Source organism: Engystomops pustulosus, chromosome 7 (genome assembly GCF_040894005.1).
Source record: "Engystomops pustulosus chromosome 7, aEngPut4.maternal, whole genome shotgun sequence".
Lineage (NCBI taxonomy): Eukaryota > Metazoa > Chordata > Amphibia > Anura > Leptodactylidae > Engystomops > Engystomops pustulosus.
The window spans coordinates 128,240,798-128,258,622 of NC_092417.1; the positions used below are offsets into that span (position 1 = coordinate 128,240,798).

Consider the following 17,825-nt stretch of genomic DNA (forward strand, 5'->3'; position numbering starts at 1 on the left):
CGTCATCGCCATAGCTGCCTCCAAAAGTCGTCCATATAGCTGCCTCCATACATGGTCTCCTTATCAAACGAACTGTGTCAGGCAGAATTTTGGGTTGTTTTCATGGCTTCCACATCAAACTTGTTAACTTTGTCGCCACCCGGTTGTGTAATCCACAAAATATACTGGCAAACTTTTATCATTTACCGATATTATTTCAGTGCTTCTTGCGCATCTGTTTACATTCCCCTCACCCGCCATAACCCAAACTTATAAGAACATTACTACACTTGATCTTATACAAAAGGTTCTTAGAAGTGCTGTTTGGGGAGTAGCCTAGAGACAGGGACTTGGATTGGCGAAAGCTCGCCTGGCAGCGGAGCGCCAGCTCCATCCCAAGATCCAACTAACATAGTTTTAACTGCAGCACCTTTAATCTACTACTAATTCACTGCCTCTATACATGGTCCCCTTATCAAACGAGCTGTGTCAGGCAGAATTTTGGGTTGTTTTCATGGCTTCCACTTCAAACTTGTTAACTTTGTCGCCACCCTGCTGTGTAATCCACAAAATATACTGGCAAACTTTTATCATTTACCGATATTATTTCAGCACTTCTTGCGCATCTGTTTACATTCCCCTCACCCGCCATATCCCAAACTTATAAGAACACTACTACACTTGATTTTATACAAAAGGTTCTTAGAAGTGCTGTTTGGGGAGTAGCCGTGAGACAGGGGCTTGGATAGGCGAAAGCTCGCCTGGCAGCGGAGCGCCAGCTCCATCCCAAGATCCAACTAACATAGTTTTAACTGCAGCACCTTTAATCTACTACTAGTTCTCTGCCTCCATACATCGTCCCCTTATCAAACGAGCTGTGTCAGGCAGAATTTTCAGGTGTTTCACCAGATACATAGTGGAACTCGGCCCATCTGTCGCCGCCATGCTGGAGACCTGAAGTTGCAATCATAGCAGCGCAATATGGATGCCCCATACTGTCGCTCTTAATCATGGAACCATTTCCGAAAAAACAATTAAAAATAGAACCACTATGCTATTCCATTATTCCTTGGTGAAATATTCAAACGACCCGGCCTGCTTTGAAAATTATAATTTTTTCAAAGTAAACTCTTCTGGCCCCCAGGTCCATTTTGGGTGGGGAGGAGCCGAGAGACAGGGGCTTGGACAGGCGACAGCTCATCTGGCAGTGGACCGCCAGCTCCATCCCAAGATTAGGCAGCCTCAAAGGCATCCATGCATGCTGCCCCTGCTGTTTTCTGTCCATTTTGCCTCCACGATCCTCCACAGCATCCACCAATGTCTCCATGCGCAACTTTCAACTCTCTGTACTAGAGACGCTGGAGCACGAGAGGATATGCAGTACATCATCCCCTTATCAAACGAGCAATATGAATGCCCCATACTGTCGCTCTTAATCATGGAAGTCGTCTCCATGGCTGCCTCCACATGTCGTCCCCTTATCAAAAGAGCTGTGTCAGGCTCATTTTTCGGGTGTTTCACCAGATACGTTATGGAACTTGGTCACTATGTCGCCACCATGCTGTGTTATCGACTATATATACCGTCAACCTTTTGTTCACATAGGAAATCATTTCAGCGCTTCTTGCTCACCTCCTTTGGTTCCTCTCTGCCACCCATTTGAAGCCTGAGTCCATTTAGGGTATGTCGCCATGACACTCTCTAGCCTGCCGCTGCCTCTGCATGGCGTCCCCTATAGTGTCAGGGTCAATTATTGGATATTTTAGATGCTATCTAGCCTCATTCGGTCACTCTGTCATGGCCATGCTGTTGCCCATAATTTTGGCATAATGGTACGATTAAGCAGCCTCAGAGGCATCCATGCATGCTGCCCCTGCTGTTTCCTGTCCATTTCCGTGGTGTTTCCATCCTTTTCTGAGGTTCCCAGGTGTTTGGCCAAGCTTCCCTGTGCAGAGCCTTGGTCCCCTTGAAAAATCGGGAAAAGTTCGTCTCGAATAACGAGTACCCGAGCATTTTAGTGCTCCCTCATCTCTAGTAAAGATAGTTAATCAATAATTCATATTATGAGATATACAGCAGGTATCATGTTAGATTGCCATGAGGAAGTGAATAAAAATATCAGCGGATATCAGCGATAGTGTCCCTAGGTAGGTGTATATATAACTTAATAAACGTTAACCGGGTTTATATTAGAATCAATCTAAGATAACATTTGTCATTTTTCTTAAAGGTCAAAATAGGACTTATTGGGCAAAGTAGGTTTCAGGGAGATCAACTGGATATAAAAGGTTTGCATGATGTAAAATAAACATAAATGAACCTCCATAAATGAAGGTAATACAAGCAAGGTATATCGGTAATATAGTGTAAAAACATCATGTAGATATGTGTGGGAATGTCTTTATACTCACCGGATTTCAAGGTATACAGGTATAATTGTAAAAACGCAGTATTATAACCGCTTAGGCGCAGGGTAGAGAGAATCAGCGGATACGTCCACTCAGGAGAAATGGCGCTGGCATTCTGGTGCGATCGCTGGGAATAAGAACTGGCGTGCCAGAAGCCGGAAGTGACATTCCGGCTTCTATTAATGCCGCATGCATTCCAGAGTGGGACGCAAGTGTATAACAAGTGTCCCTAGCGATCGCTCAGGGAACTAAGCTGGAGGAGAGAAAAGTAGAGCTAAGAATGAACTGTAATAAGCGTATAGATTTAATAAATGATGCAATGTTTAAAATTATGTCAGAATGTGTAAAAAAGATAAGGAACTATATAAATGTAACTGAATTGTGAGTAAGGGTGTAGCCTGGTTGAATGATAAGTAAAAATAGTGGCTAGTCCCAGAGAATCTAAAAAAAAAGGCCTCCCTTAGGTTCCATGCATCTCACGCTGGGCGCCTGCGCGGGCGGCCGGACGGCCATCGCATAGTCCGGATCACGTGACTGCTCCGGATGATGCGTGTGTCCCGTCCTCGTTCCGGCGCACATGCTCCCGGACATGCGCCATACATCTTACCACCTCCTACGTCTTTTCATCTCATCATCTTGCACAGGTGCGTTCTTAATCCCTATTGGTCAGCTCCAGTTTTTAATCTGCTCACACCTTTCTGGCATCCCCCCTTGGCAAAGTCCTGAGTGGACGAAACGCGTCCCTGGATTACTGCCACTGGATTTCAGGTATTACCACTACTTTTTATGGCTGTCTGTGTGCCTCTTATAATTGTGATGCAATAATACTTCTTCATTTAATGTTCAGTTCTATGCACTTTGGCACTCTGCTTATTATATCTGTATAACCTTATAGCTCACTGAACGTTTCCTGCTGCTCAGCACCCACATATGCTTGCTGCGTTATCACTCTGTCTTGTTACATGTTACCCTTTTTAATTATAACTAATAAAATTGTGGTTTTATTGTTACCATCGGTGCTCATTTTTTCCTTCCTTTTTCGGTATCGCATCTCACGAATTAGGTCTATCCGGGTCCTCAAAAGAATGCTATTCTCAAATAGCCTTTTGCGGTCCTAAAGGGACTTCAAGAGGTACTCCCTCTCCTAGCAGGCTTTGGGTTTTCAGTTACGTCTGCAGCTATTGCTATTGCTTATGTGAACAGACAAGGAGGGACAAAAAGTCCAGGTCTTATGCAGCTGACCTTTCTAATTATCTCTTTAGCAGAACAACATTTTGCATTCATAATAAGGGATTCACATAAGGTCGGTGGAAAACATTTTGACAGACTACTCAAGCAGTCAGCTGTTATATCACGAAAATTGGCACTGAGTCAGAAAGTCTTCCAAAAGATCAGTCTTCCAAAATATCAGCCCTTCAATTTGTGTAGCATGGAAGCCAGTGCAGCCGCACCTATAACAGATAATGTGCACCAAAATTCCAGCGCAGACTCTGGAGGACCCGAACCATAGATATTTTTGACACAAGAGAAAATTGTAAGTTTTTTCCCCTAAACAAAACAGATAAACCACTGGGCACTTGAATCACAAGTAAAGTGAACAAGCCCCTGAGAGTGCGGTCACACGTTGCAGTTAAAACTGCATCACAATTAGTTTTGAGGTGGCTTTTGGGTGCAATCACACATTTGTGAAACAGGTTTCCCCTCAAATTTGCCTGTTCAGTTCATGTCTTTTACCTGTTAAATTAACAAAACTGCACCTAAAACCACCTCAAAATTGATTGCAATGCAGTTGTAACTGTAACGTGTGACCGTGCCCTTTGATGCAGTTTTGTTAATTTAACAAGTGAAAGACATAACCAGAATAGGTGAATTTGAGTTAATGTCTTTCAATAGTTAAAATGAGAAACTGCACCTAAAATTACCTCAAAAGTGATCACGATGCAATTTTAACTGCAACGTGACAGCAACCTGAGTAAGTCGCTCTCCCATATTCACCTGTGTACACTAATCCCTCCTCCTAATAAGAAGGAGAAATACATCCACCAAACCGCAAAGTCACTCTCAGCACACAAAATTCAACTTTTGGGAATTCCACTGATAACATAAGCCACTTGAATTATAAGCAAAGTGAGCAAGTGTGGCACAGATCTTAAGTTAAAATTAAGAAAACCGGGCGCCAGAAGTCAAATGGCTTTCAGGACAGTAAGTAGGGCAGTAGCACCTACACAGTGCAACTGGAGCACATCAGTGTTGCACATGCATGACAGGAAAGCTCAATGTTGCAGGTGATTCTAACATTCTAACAAATAATGGCATGATATAAAATGACCAGCATATTAATCAAAAATCAAGAGCTTACAATTCAAATGTGTTTTGTTTTCTGTATTAGAAGTTATAAAGCCTTGTTTTTCTGTTCAATAAACTTTATTGAAATCGGCATATAACAATATTCAAGGTATTGTCAATGAGTCAATATATAATAAAGCAGTATACACACTTTAAAGCAGTCAAGCACAGATATAGCGCATCTAGTATTACAGCTGAATATATATGACCATTCACTTTGTGATCGAAACAATAGCAGTTCCAATATGAGGGCTAATTCCTTTGTGGAATGCATGGGGAAGTTATGAGAATAATCAAAACCACTACTAAAGCATTGTTTTCTCTTACTGTGGACCTATTGGGATCCACCAACTGGCTTTTCTTGCCTTCATTTGGATCAGCCCTATAGATATAAGATGGACTCGATGGATATGAATTTTTATTTAAACTTATTTAATTAAACTATGATACACTGGTTTTGTGACAACTCAAATTGTGGCATTATATAAAAATTAAGAAATAAATAAACTCACCCATCGATTAGAGGGGTTGACTCCATGAGTTTCTTTGCTCTTAGGGACAAATCATCAATGGAACAAGAAATAATTTGAGTGAAGATACACAATAAAAATTTACTCCACAAAACATTTTGAAAAACCATTTGTTTAATCCACAGACAACAAAATTAGTGGAACCTGTAATTAAAAGCATAAACATTAAGTGTTACTTTTGTTAACTGTTGGTTCTACTTCATCAGTATCATACTACAGTAATTTTTCATTTTAAATTATTATCATAAGATTACATATCCATCTTCCCAGCCTTTTCAAGTTAGTTTTGCTTTAGATATGGAACAAACTATAGAGGATCCAAAATAACAAATAGAATTTTATCAAACAATTAAATTGTAAAATGAACCGTAAAAAAATAGAATTTTTTTTTTTTAAATATATAAAATTAACAGATTGGCCCAGGTCCAATTTATAAGTATATACATTGTGCACATATATGTGCCTTCATTTTGTGTGATAGAACCTGAAAGGTAAGATTTCCCCAGAGGGAATTTTTAGAGAACTATATGTTAGTAAATGGGGCACATTTACTTACCTGTCCGCTGGAGTTCACCGAAAGTGCATTGTCCGACGATAATGTGCCGCGATTCACTGAGATAGTGTGCCCGATATCCTGCATGTGTTGCTTCCCTGCTCAGGTCCGACAGAGATCACCATCTTTTAAGTGAAGATGGACATGCAGGTCCACGAACGGTATTATCATTCAACTCCTATTACTCTCTGTCTATGTCCATCAGATCACATGGACAGATTATAACCACTGGAAGTATACAAAGAAGCTTTCTGTAGAAGGACTGCAAGAAGAGATCTAGAAAACCATGAGGAATTTATGCAGAAAGTATATTGGAAAACTGGATAACTTTTCCTTACACAAACCTTATCAAATATTTGCTGAAAGTGGGCAACCCTTTTAAATCCTGCGCTTAGTCCGAATCAGTTGGATCGTCTGACAGCATGCCCCCCAATTTGTATAGCATGGAAGCCAGCGCAGCCGCAACAATAACAGATCGCGTGCGCCAAAATTCCAGCGCAGACACAAATACCTGTCCAAACCTTGTAATCCCTGGAAACAGCGCAAAGTCCAATGAAAGTGAGCAGTGCAACCCTGAGTAAATGAGCCCCAATATGTTAGATCCTTTTGTTTGCAGTGGAGATAAGTAGAGATAAGCGAACACACTCGTCCGAGCTTGATGCTCGTTCGAGCATTAGCATACTCGAAACTGCTCGTTGCTCGGACGAGTATTTCGCCAGCTCGAGAAAATGGCATCTCACGCCGTTTTGATTTTTGGCGGCCAGAAACAGAGCCAATCACAAGCCAGGAGACTCTGTACTCCACCCAGCATGACGTGGTACACTTACACGTCGATAGCAGTGGCTGGCTGGCCTGATCAGGTGACCCTGGAATAGACTAGACCCTGACTGCACTGCTTGCATCATTCTCTGTCTGGATGCCGTTAGGGAGAGAGCTGCTGGTCAGGGAAAGCGTAAGGGTGTTATATTAACTTACTGTTAGGCAGGAGTGAGTCTAAAAGAATCCAACAGCCCTTTTTTTTTTTTCGTTGCTTGTGGCTGGGCTTGCTGGCACTAGTAGTGCAGCTAGTACCATATTGTGACGAATTGGCAGGGAGACTTGCGAACGTTCTATTTAGCTCTTAGTGACACACATATCCATCTCAAACACCTAACTTGGACAATTTATTAGGGGTTTGATTGAATTAGGCGAAGTCTGCCGAGCTACACTCCCTAGTTCATGTCTCAAGTTACTGGGACTCGTGGTAGAGCACTGTTGAGGTCAGAACAGTGCGAACAGGTGATGTCGTGGATTGCGGACAATGCTTCTAGCCATTTGTCCACCAGTCAGTCTTCCACGCAGTCCACCCATGTCACCGAAATCAGCACTCCTCCAGCTCCTCCACCTCAGCCTCCTTCCCCCCCAGTCTGCCCCCTCCCAGGAAAATTTTGCATTTGAACCGGCATACTCTGAGGAACTGTTTTCTGGACCCTTCCCAGAGTCACAAACCACTTGTCTGGTTGCTGCTGAGCTCTTTCCCGATGCCCAGGTTTTCCACCGGGCACAGTCTGTGGGTGATGATGACATTGTTGACGTAGTGGAAGAAGTGTGTAAAGAAGTGTCGGACGATGAGGAGACACGGTTGTCAGACAGTGATGAAGTTGTTGTCAGGGCAGGAAGTCCGAGGGGGGAGCAGACTGAGGGATCGGAGGATGATGAGGTGACAGACCCAAGCTGGGTTGATAGGCCGGGTGAACACAGCGCTTCCGAGACAGAGGTGAGTCCTCGACGAGAAAAGGTTGGAAGAGGCATTGGTGGGGCAAGACGGAGAGGCAGGGCCGGAGCTGGTGCATCAGCGCCAAATGTTTCATGTAGTGAAGCTCCCATGGCGAGGGCTAGATTTTCAGAAGTCTGGAGGATCTTTAAAGAAACACCGGATGACCGACCGACTGTGGTGTGCAACCTGTGCCACACCAGGATCAGCAGGGGTTCCACCACTACCAGCTTAACCACCACCAGTATGCGCAGGCATATGAATGCTAAACACCCCACTCAATGGCACCAAGGCCGTTCACCTCCGGCTGGGCACACCACTGCTCCTTTCCCCTGTGTCATCTACTGCCTCTGCTAGTCAGCCCCCTGCCCAGGACCCCGGCCCAAACACCTCCCGTGTGAAAACCACAGCTTCGCCTCCACGATCTTCCACAGCGTCCACCAATGTTTCCAAGCGCAGCGTCCCCAGACGCTGGAGCGCAAGAGGAAATACAGTGCAACCCACCCACACGCCCAAGCCCTCAACGTCCACATCTCCAAATTACTCAGCCTGGAGATGCTGCCCTATAGGCTGGTAGAGACTGAGGCCTTTCGCAACCTCATGGCGACGGCTGCCCCTAGGTATTCGGTCCCCAGCCGCCACTACTTTTCCCGATGTGCCGTCCCAACCCTGCACCGGCACCTGTCAGACAACATCATCCGTGCCCTGACCAACACTGTTTCTGACAAGGTCCACCTGACCACGGACACGTGGACGAGTGCTGCCTGGCAGGGCCACTATGTATCGCTGACTGCACATTGGGTTAACTTGGTGGAGGCTGGGACTGAGTCTGACCCTGGGGCTGGTCATATACTGCCGACGCCGAGGATTGCGGGGCCTACCTTGGTCCAGGTCTCTCAGGCCTACTATGCCTCCTCCTTCTCTCACCCCTCCTCCTCCTCCGCATTACCATGCGTGGGCATGGCGCCATCAGTCGGTAGCTCTGGGCACAGCAGCAGTGCCATCGCTAAGAGACAGCAGGCGGTGCTCAAACGGCTGAGCCTAGGCGATAAAAGTCACACCGCCCAAGAGCTATTACAGGGCATCACGGCACAGACTGATCTGTGGCTGGCACCGCTGAACCTGAACCCAGGCATGGTTGTGTGTGACAACGGCCGTATCCTGGTGGCGGCTCTGCAACTCGGCAGACTGACACATGTGCCATGCCCGGCCCATGTGTTAAATCTCATAGTTCAGCGGTTCCTCAAGACATACCGCAATCTGTCTGATTTGCTCACGAAGGTGCGCTGCATCTATGCGCATTTCAGGAAGTCCAGCACAGATGCTGCCACTCTCAGGGCAGCGCAGCGCCACCTCCAACTGCCCGCTCACCGACTGTTGTGCGATGTGCTCACGAGGTGGAATTCAACATTAACCATGTTATCCAGAGTTTACCAGCAGCGCAGAGCGATTGTAGACTGCCAGATGTCAACTTCCACCAGAACTGGTAGTCAGGTCAGTCAGCTTCCTCAAGTCTACAATGAGGAGTGGACATGGATGTCTGATATCTGTCAGGTGCTGAGTAACTTTGAGGAGTCAACACAGATGGTCAGTGGCGATGCCGCCATCATCGGCCTCACCATCCCGCTGCTTGGCCTGTTGAAAAACTCTCTGGTCAGCATGAAGTTGGAAGCTTTGCAGTCGTCACAAGAGACAGGGGAAGAAGATTCCCTTGTTGATAGCCAAAGCACCCTCAGGTCTGTTTCTCATCGCATATCGGAGGAGGATGAGGAGGAAGAGGAGGAGAATGTTGGCGAGACAGAAGAGGGGAGCATTGCTCAGTCCTTCACTGTTCAGCATGTATGGGCAGAAGAAGAGGAGTTGGAGGAGGAGGAAATGGACAGTCAGGCCAGTGAGGGGAGTGAATTCTTGTGCGTTGGGACCCTGGCGCATATGGCAGATTTCATGCTGCCTATCCCGTTACCCTCGCGTTCAAAGAATTTATTCCAGCACCGATTACTCTCCTGGACCCACGGTACAAGCAAAATCTTTCCACTCTCATCTCTGTAGAGGAAAGGAGTGTGAGAATGAATGCATGAATACCAACAGGCCCTGGTGGAACAGTATTTCCCTCCTGACAGCGCTAGCGGCAGAGGGCGTACTTCTGCGGGACAAGTAGCGAGGGAGAGTAAGCGAGCAGGCAGCTTGTCCAGCACTGGCAGGGGTACGCTTTACAAGGCCTTTGCCAGTTTTATGTCACCCCAGCAAGACACTGTCACCTGTCCCCAGTCTCGGCAGAGTAGGGCTGATCTTTACAGAAAGATGGTGAGGGTGTACGTAGCTGACCATACCATCGTCCTAAATGATCACACAGCTCCCTACAACTACTGGGTTTCAAAGCTGGACATGTGGCACGAACTGGCGCTGTACGCCTTGGAGGTTCTTGACTGCCCTGCCGCTAGCGTGTTGAGCGGGTTTTCAGTGCAGCTGGTGGCATCATCACCGATAAGCGTACACGCCTATCGACTGACAGCGCTGACAGGCTGATGCTTATCAAGATGAATAAAGCCTGGATTTCTCAGGATTTCCATTCTCCACCAGGTGAAAGAAGCTCAAGCTGAATAATGTATGCACTCCTCCTCCTCATTTTTTTCCTTCTCCTCCTCTTTGTACACTAAAGCAGAGGAAACTGGCTATTTTTGCCAGGGCCAACTGGCTCTAGCTTTAGTACTCTATGTATTTAATTTTTATGGAGGGCCACCTACCCGGTCCTCTGGTTTGAAAACTTTTTTGGACTGCCACATACAGGCACTCAATCTATTTAATTTTTCTGGATGATCACCTACCTGCTCCTCTGGTTTGAAAACTTTTTTGGACTGCCACATACAGGCACTATCCAAATTAAATTGTCTCCATAGCTGCCTCCAAAAGTCGTCCATATAGCTGCCTCCATACATCGTCCCCTTAGCAAACAAGCTGTGTCAGTCAGAATTTTGGGTTGTTTTCATGGCTTCCACATCAAACTTGTTAACTAGAGATGAGCGAACACTAAAATGCTCGGGTACTCGTTATTCGAGACGAACTTTTCCCGATGCTCGAGTGCTCGTCTCGAATAACGAACCCCATTGAAGTCAATGGGAGACTCGAGCATTTTTCAAGGGGACCAAGGCTCTGCACAGGGAAGCTTGGCCAAACACCTGGGAACCTCAGAAAAGGATGGAAACACCACGGAAATGGACAGGAAACAGCAGGGGCAGCATGCATGGATGCCTCTGAGGCTGCTTAAACGCACCATTATGCCAAAATTATGGGCAACAGCATGGCCATGACAGAGTGACAGAATGAAGCTAGATAGCATCTAAAACATGCAATAATTGACCCTGACACTATAGGGGACGGCATGCAGAGGCAGCGGCAGCAGGCTAGAGAGTGTCATGGCGACATACCCTAAATGGACTCAGGCTTCAAACCAATGGGTGGCAGAGAGGAACCAAAGGAGGTGAGCAAGAAGTGCTCAAATAATATCGGTACATGATAAAAGTTTGCCAGTATATTTTGTGGATTACACAGCAGGGTGGCGACAAAGTTAACATGGAAGCCATGAAAACAACCCAAAATTCTGCCTGACACAGCTCGTTTGATAAGGGGACCATGTATGGAGGCAGTGAACTAGTAGTAGATTAAAGGTGCTGCAGTTAAAACTATGTTAGTTGGATCTTGGCATGGAGCTGGCGCTCCGCTGCCAGGCGAGCTTTCGCCAATCCAAGCCCCTGTCTCTAGGCTACTCCCCAAACAGCACTTTTGTATAAGATCAAGTGTAGTAGCGTTCTTATAAGTTTAGGATATGCCGGGTGAGGGGAATGTAAACAGATGCGCAAGAAGCGCATGATGCGCATGGAGCTGGCGCTCCGCTGCCAGGCGAGCTTTCGCAAATCCAAGCCCCTGTCTCTAGGCTACTCCCCAAACAGCACTTTTGTATAAGATCAAGTGTAGTAGCGTTCTTATAAGTTTAGGATATGGCGGGTGAGGGGAATGTAAACAGATGCGCAAGAAGCGCTGAAATAATATCCCTAAATGGTAAAAGTTTGCAAGTATATTTTGTGGATTACACAGCAGGGTGGCGACAAAGTTAACAACTTTGATGTGGAATGCCCTGTAATAGCTCTTGGGCGGTGTGCCTTTTATCGCCTAGGCTCAGCAGTTTCAGCACCGCCTGCTGTCGCTTAGCGACGGCACTGCTGCTGTGCCTAGAGCTACCGACTGATGGCGCCATGCCCACGGATGGTAATTCGGAGGAGGAGGAGGTGGAGGAGGGGTGGGAGGAGGTATAGTAGGCCTTTGAGACCTGGACCGAGGTAGGCCCCGCAATTCTCTGCGTCGGCAGTATATGACCAGCCCCAGGGTCAGACTCGGTCCCAGCCTGCACCAAGTTAAGTGTAGTAGCGTTCTTATAAGTTTGGGATATGGCGGGTTAGGGGAATGTAAACAGATGCGCAAGAAGCGCATGATGCGCATGGAGCTGGCGTTCCGCTGCCAGGCGAGCTTTCGCCAATCCAAGCCCCTGTCTCTAGGCTACTCCCCAAACAGCACTTCTAAGAACCTTTTGTATAAGATCAAGTGTAGTAGCGTTCTTATAAGTTTAGGATATGCCGGGTGAGGGGAATGTAAACAGATGCGCAAGAAGCGCTGAAATAATATCCCTAAATGGTAAAAGTTTGCCAGTATATTTTGTGGATAACACAGCAGGGTGGCGACAAAGTTAACAACTTTGATGTGGAATCCATGAAAACAACCCAAATTTCTGCCTGACACACCTCGTTTGATAAAGGGACGATGTATGGAGGCAGCTATATGGACGACTTTTGGAGGTAGCAATGGAGACAACGTGTGGAGGCTGCTATGGAGACAATTTAATTTGGATAGTGCCTGTATGTGGCAGTCCCAAACATTTTTCAAACCAGAGGAGCAGGTAGGTGGCCCTCCAGTAAAATGGGATAGATTGAGTGCCTGTATGTGGCAGTCCCAAAAATTCTTCAAACCAGAGGAGCAGGTAGGTGGCCCTCCAGTAAAATGGAATAGATTGAGTGCCTGTATGTGGCAGTCCCAAAAATTGTTCAAACCAGAGGAGCAGGTAGGTGGCCCTCCAGTAAAATGGAATAGATTGAGTGCCTGTATGTGGCAGTCCCAAAAATTCTTCAAACCAGAGGAGCAGGTAGGTGGCCCTCCAGTAAAATGGAATAGATTGAGTGCCTGTATGTGGCAGTCCCAAAAATTGTTCAAACCAGAGGAGCAGGTAGGTGGCCCTCCAGTAAAATGGAATAGATTGAGTGCCTGTATGTGGCAGTCCCAAAAATTCTTCAAACCAGAGGAGCAGGTAGGTGGCCCTCCAGTAAAATGGAATAGATTGAGTGCCTGTATGTGGCAGTCCCAAAAATTGTTCAAACCAGAGGAGCAGGTAGGTGGCCCTCCAGTAAAATGGAATAGATTGAGTGCCTGTATGTGGCAGTCCCAAAAATTCTTCAAACCAGAGGAGCAGGTAGGTGGCCCTCCAGTAAAATGGAATAGATTGAGTGCCTGTATGTGGCAGTCCCAAAAATTGTTCAAACCAGAGGACCGGGTAGGTGGCCCTCCAGAAAAATGGAATAGATTGAGTGCCTGTATGTGGCACTCACAAAAATTGTTTCAAACAGAGGACCGGGTAGGTGGCCCTCCAGAAAAATTAAATGCATGAAGTACTATAGCAAGAGCCAGTGGGCCCTGTCAAAAAATAGCCATTTTCCTCTGCTTTACTGTACAAAGAGGAGGAGAAGGAGGAAAATGAGGAGGAGGAGGAGGAGTGGATCAATTATTCAGGTTGAGCTTCCTTCACCTGGTGGAGATTGGAAATTCTGAGAAATCCAGCCTTTATTCATTTTAATAAGCGTCAGCCTGTCAGCGCTGTCAGTCGACAGGCGTGTACGCTTATCGGTGATGATGCCACCAGCTGCACTGAAAACCCGCTCGGACAAGACGCTAGCGGCAGGGCAGGCAAGAACCTCCAAGGCGTACAGCGCCAGTTCGTGCCACATGTCCAGCTTTGAAACCCAGTAGTTGTAGGGAGCTGTGTGATCATTTAGGACGATGGTATGGTCAGCTACGTACTCCCTCACCATCTTTCTGTAAAGATCAGCCCTACTCTGCCGAGACTGGGGACAGGTGACAGTGTCTTGCTGGGGTGACATAAAGCTGGCAAAAGCCTTGTAAAGCGTACCCTTGCCAGTGCTGGACAAGCTGCCTGCTCGCCTACTCTCCCTCGCTACTTGTCCCGCAGAACTACGCACTCTGCCGCTAGCGCTGTCAGAAGGGAAATACTGTTTCAGCTTGTGCACCAGGGCCTGCTGGTATTCATGCATTCTCACACTCCTTTCCTCTGCAGGGATGAGAGTGGCAAGATTTTGCTTGTACCGTGGGTCCAGGGGAGTGAACACCCAGTAATCGGTGCTGGAATAAATTCTTTGAACGCGAGGGTCACGGGATAGGCAGCCTAGCATGAAATCTGCCATATGCGCCAGAGTACCAACGCGTAAGAATTCACTCCCCTCACTGGCCTGACTGTCCATTTCCTCCTCCTCCAACTCCTCCAACTCCTCTTCTTCTGCCCATACACGCTGAACAGTGAAGGACTCAACAATGGTCCCCTCTTGTGTCTCGCCAACATTCTCCTCCTCTTCCTCCTCATCCTCCTCCACCTCCACCTCCTCCGATATGCGCTGAGAAACAGACCTCAGGGTGCTTTGGCTATCAACAAGGGAATATTCTTCCCCCGTCTCTTGTGACGAGCGCAAAGCTTCCGACTTCATGCTGACCAGAGAGTTTTTCAACAGGCCAAGCAGCGGGATGGTGAGGCTGATGATGGCGGCATCGCCACTGACCATCTGTGTTGACTCCTCAAAGTTACTCAGCACCTGACAGATATCAGACATCCACGTCCACTCCTCATTGTAGACTTGAGGAAGCTGACTGACCTGACTACCAGTTCTGGTGGAAGTTGACATCTGGCAGTCTACAATCGCTCTGCGCTGCTGGTAAACTCTGGATAACATGGTCAGTGTTGAATTCCACCTCGTGGGCACGTCGCACAACAGTCGGTGAGCGGGCAGTTGGAGGCGGCGCTGCGCTGCCCTGAGAGTGGCAGCATCTGGGCTGGACTTCCTGAAATGCGCACAGATGCGGCGCACCTTCGTGAGCAAATCAGACAGATTGGGGTATGTCTTGAGGAAACGCTGCACTATCAGATTTAACACATGGGCCAGGCATGGCACATGTGTCAGTCTGCCGAGTTGCAGAGCCGCCACCAGGTTACGGCCGTTGTCACACACAACCATTCCCGGCTTGAGGTTCAGCGGTGCCAGCCACAGATCAGTCTGCGCCGTGATGCCCTGTAATAGCTCTTGGGCGGTGTGCCTTTTGTCGCCTAGGCTCAGCAGTTTGAGCACCGCCTGCTGTCGCTTAGCGACGGCACTGCTGCTGTGCCTAGAGCTACCGACTGATGGCGCCGTGCCCACGGATGGTAGTTCGGAGGAGGAGGTGGAGGAGGGGTGGGAGGAGGAGGAGGCATAGTAGGCCTGAAACACCTGGACCGAGGTAGGCCCCGCAATCCTCGGCGTCGGCAGTATATGAGCAGCCCCAGGGTCAGACTCGGTCCCAGCCTCCACCAAGTTAACCCAATGTGCCGTCAGCGATATATAGTGGCCCTGCCCGGCAGCACTCTTCCACGTGTCCGTGGTCAGGTGGACCTTGTCAGAAACGGCGTTGGTCAGGGCACGGATGATGTTGTCTGACACGTGCTGGTGCAGGGCTGGGACGGCACATCGGGAAAAGTAGTGGCGGCTGGGGACCGAATACCGAGGGGCGGCCGCCGCCATGAGGTTGCGAAAGGCCTCGGTCTCTACTAGCCTATAGGGCAGCATCTCCAGGCTAAGCAATCTGGAGATGTGCACATTAAGGGCTTGGGCGTGCGGGTGGGTTGCACTATATTTGCGTTTCCGCTCCAGCGTCTGGGGTATGGAGAGCTGAACGCTGGTGGATGCTGTGGAGGATCGTGGAGGCGACGATGGGGTTTTTGTGGCAGGGTCCTGGGCAGGGGGCTGACTAGCAGCTGACACAGGGGAAGGAGCAGTGGTGTGCACGGCCGGAGGTGAACGGGCTTGTTGCCACTGAGTGGGGTGCTTAGCATTCATATGCCTGCGCATACTGGTGGTAGTTAAGCTAGTAGTGGTGGAACCCCTGCTGAGCCTGGTTTGGCAAATGTTGCACACCACAGTCCGTCGGTCATCCGGTGTTTCCTTAAAGAACCTCCACACTTCTGAAGATCTAGCCCTCGCCGCAAGAGCCCTCACCACGGGAGCTTCACTAGTTGACAGTGGCGCTGATGCACCAGCTCTGGCCCTGCCTCTCCGTCTGGCCCCACCACTGCCTCTTCCAACCTGTTCAGGTCGAGGACTCTCCTCCGTCTCAGAAGCACTGTGTTCACCCGGCCTCTCAACCCAGCTTGGGTCTGTCACCTCATCATCCTCCGATCCCTCAGTCTGCTCCCCCCTCGGACTTCCTGCCCTGACAACAACTTCCCCACTGTCTGACAACCGTGTCTCCTCATCGTCGGACACCTCTTTACACACTTCCACTACGTCAAGAAGGTCATCATCACCCACAGACTGTGACTGGTGGAAAACCTGGGCATCGGAAAATTGCTCAGCAGCAACCGGACAAGTGGTTTGTGACTGTGGGAAGGGTCCAGAAAACAGTTCCTCAGAGTATGCCGGTTCAAATGGCAAATTTTCCTGGGAGGGGGCAGACTGGGGGGGAGGAGGCTGAGGTGCAGGAGCTGGAGGAGTGGGGATTTCGGTGACATGGGTGGACTGCGTGGAAGACTGACTGGTGGTGGACAAATTGCTTGAAGCATTGTCAGCAATCCACGACATCACCTGTTCGCACTGTTCTGGCCTCAACAGTGCTCTACCACGAGTCCCAGTAACTTCAGACATGAACCTAGGGAGTGTAGCTCTGCGGCGTTCCCCTGCTCCCTCATCAGCAGGTGGTGTCTCACCCCGCCCAGGACCACGGCCTCTGACCCCTGCAGTAGTTGGACGCCCACGTCCCCGCCCTCGTCCTCTACCCCTAGCCCTGGGGTTAAACATTTTTAAAATGAGAGTTATAACTTTTTTTTTTTTTTTACTTTTTTTTGTTTTTTTTTGTGTTTTTTTGTGTTTTTTGTTTTTTTTTGTGTTTTTTGTTTTTTTTTGAGTTTTTAGAACCAAACAATCCTATCCTATTGCTATGGCTATTTTCTAGCCAAGTATCAAAGGAAGCACACTACTATGCCAGATGAGATGACACTGAGTTAGTGCCTAATAGAAATCCAACCCCTACTGAATTTTCCCACTTCAGCCTTTGCTATGGATATGTGCGCCACTAAGCGCAGAACACAGCGGTCGCAAGTCTCACTACAAATTGCTCAGAATTGGCAAGTACATGCACTGCAGAAACTACAGCCACCAGCAGATCAACCAGAAATCAAATATATAGAACGCTACTGTAGGCTTCAAGAAGCTATTTGTATTCTCCTATGGCTATTTTCTAGCCAAGTATCAAAGGAAGCACACTACTATGCCAGATGAGATGACACTGAGTTAGTGCCTAATAGAAATCCAACCCCTACTGAATTTTCCCACTTCAGCCTTTGCTATGGATATGTGCGCCACTAAGCGCAGAACACAGCGGTCGCAAGTCTCACTACAAATTGCTCAGAATTGGCAAGTACATGCACTGCAGAAACTAAAGCCACCAGCAGATCAACCAGAAATCAAATATATAGAACGCTACTGTAGGCTTCAAGAAGCTGTTTGTATTCTCCTATGGCTATTTTCTAGCCAAGTATCAAAGGAAGCACACTACTATGCCAGATGAGATGACACTGAGTTATTGCCTAATAGAAATCCAACCCCTACTGAATTTTGCCACTTCAGCCTTTGCTATGGATATGTGCGCCACTAAGCGCAGAACACAGCGGTCGCAAGTCTCACTACAAATTGCTCAGAATTGGCAAGTACATGCACTGCAGAAACTACAGCCACCAGCAGATCAACCAGAAATCAAATATATAGAACGCTACTGTAGGCTTCAAGAAGCTATTTGTATTCTCCTATGGCTATTTTCTAGCCAAGTATCAAAGGAAGCACACTACTATGCCAGATGAGATGACACTGAGTTAGTGCCTAATAGAAATCCAACCCCTACTG

General features: G+C 47.7%; 1 protein-coding gene across 1 annotated transcript in view; it reads right to left on the bottom strand.

Moving 5' to 3' along the window:
* LOC140070825 (dipeptidase 2-like) overlaps positions 1–17,825 on the bottom strand; it is a 755,511-nt gene that overhangs the window by 645,629 nt on the left and 92,057 nt on the right. Inside the window, exon 3 of the mRNA XM_072117775.1 lies at positions 5,246–5,407. Coding sequence (XP_071973876.1) covers positions 5,246–5,373 — 128 coding nt within the window. The 5' untranslated portion in view covers positions 5,374–5,407. The remainder of the gene's footprint in view (positions 1–5,245; positions 5,408–17,825) is intronic.